Below are 691 nucleotides of genomic sequence, written 5' to 3'. Positions count from 1 at the left end.
CGCACTAGATGTTAAATTTGAATTAATAGGCCAATTACCCCAGTTATTGTCAAGGCTGAATCTTGATTCTACTGCTTCTTGCGCGAAAGAATCATATTTGGGAATCTTACTCCATTTATTCGCTTGATTCATTACCTAAAGTTGCATTTGTTAAATAAAATATTATCCTTGAAATAATTTGAAATTATTCAAAAACTAGAAATTATAACAAATTTCAGCACAGTGTTTTTCTTTTTTAATACTTATTAAACTTGAAATGCTCAAAATATTCACAACACCAATACATAAAATAGGAAATTAAAATTCGAAAAAGTTAATTTTTAAATCAAAATAGTCTTTTTTTTATCTCTTCATTGAGGTCTGATCTTATATTTCATTTGAAAGAATCATAGGATGGAATAAAACATACCGAAAGTGAAGTTTTACCATCCTGAGCTTGGATTAAAGGTATACCTGGTGAAGGTACCAGTTGACAAGTGAAAAGAAAGTGATGATCAAAAAATGATTCAGGCTCTTTTTTCATTTGAATGCAGACAAGATTTTCGATTAAATCAATTATCTGAAATTATAACTTTTTACATGGGAACATGTGATCAAAGATCACTGAACGATTGCTATAATATTTATTAGAAAAATAAAAAAAAATTTTGTAAATTTAAAATTTTCTTTAAGGTTTTTTCTTTTTTTTTTT

The 691-nt window shown here is 26.6% G+C and overlaps 1 protein-coding gene across 1 annotated transcript; it reads right to left on the bottom strand.

Annotated features, from left to right (window-relative positions):
- Positions 1-409: 409 nt before the first annotated feature.
- On the bottom strand, positions 410-559 carry LOAG_16205 (hypothetical protein; the record flags this gene model as incomplete). Its single annotated transcript, XM_003151693.1, has 1 exon — positions 410-559. A coding segment is annotated over one exon (150 nt), but the record flags the coding sequence as incomplete, so codon positions are not given.
- Positions 560-691: the final 132 nt, after the last annotated feature.

This window comes from Loa loa (assembly GCF_000183805.2).
Source record: "Loa loa unplaced genomic scaffold supercont3.4763, whole genome shotgun sequence".
Lineage (NCBI taxonomy): Eukaryota > Metazoa > Nematoda > Chromadorea > Rhabditida > Onchocercidae > Loa > Loa loa.
This window is presented reverse-complemented; position numbering and strand designations above follow the sequence as displayed.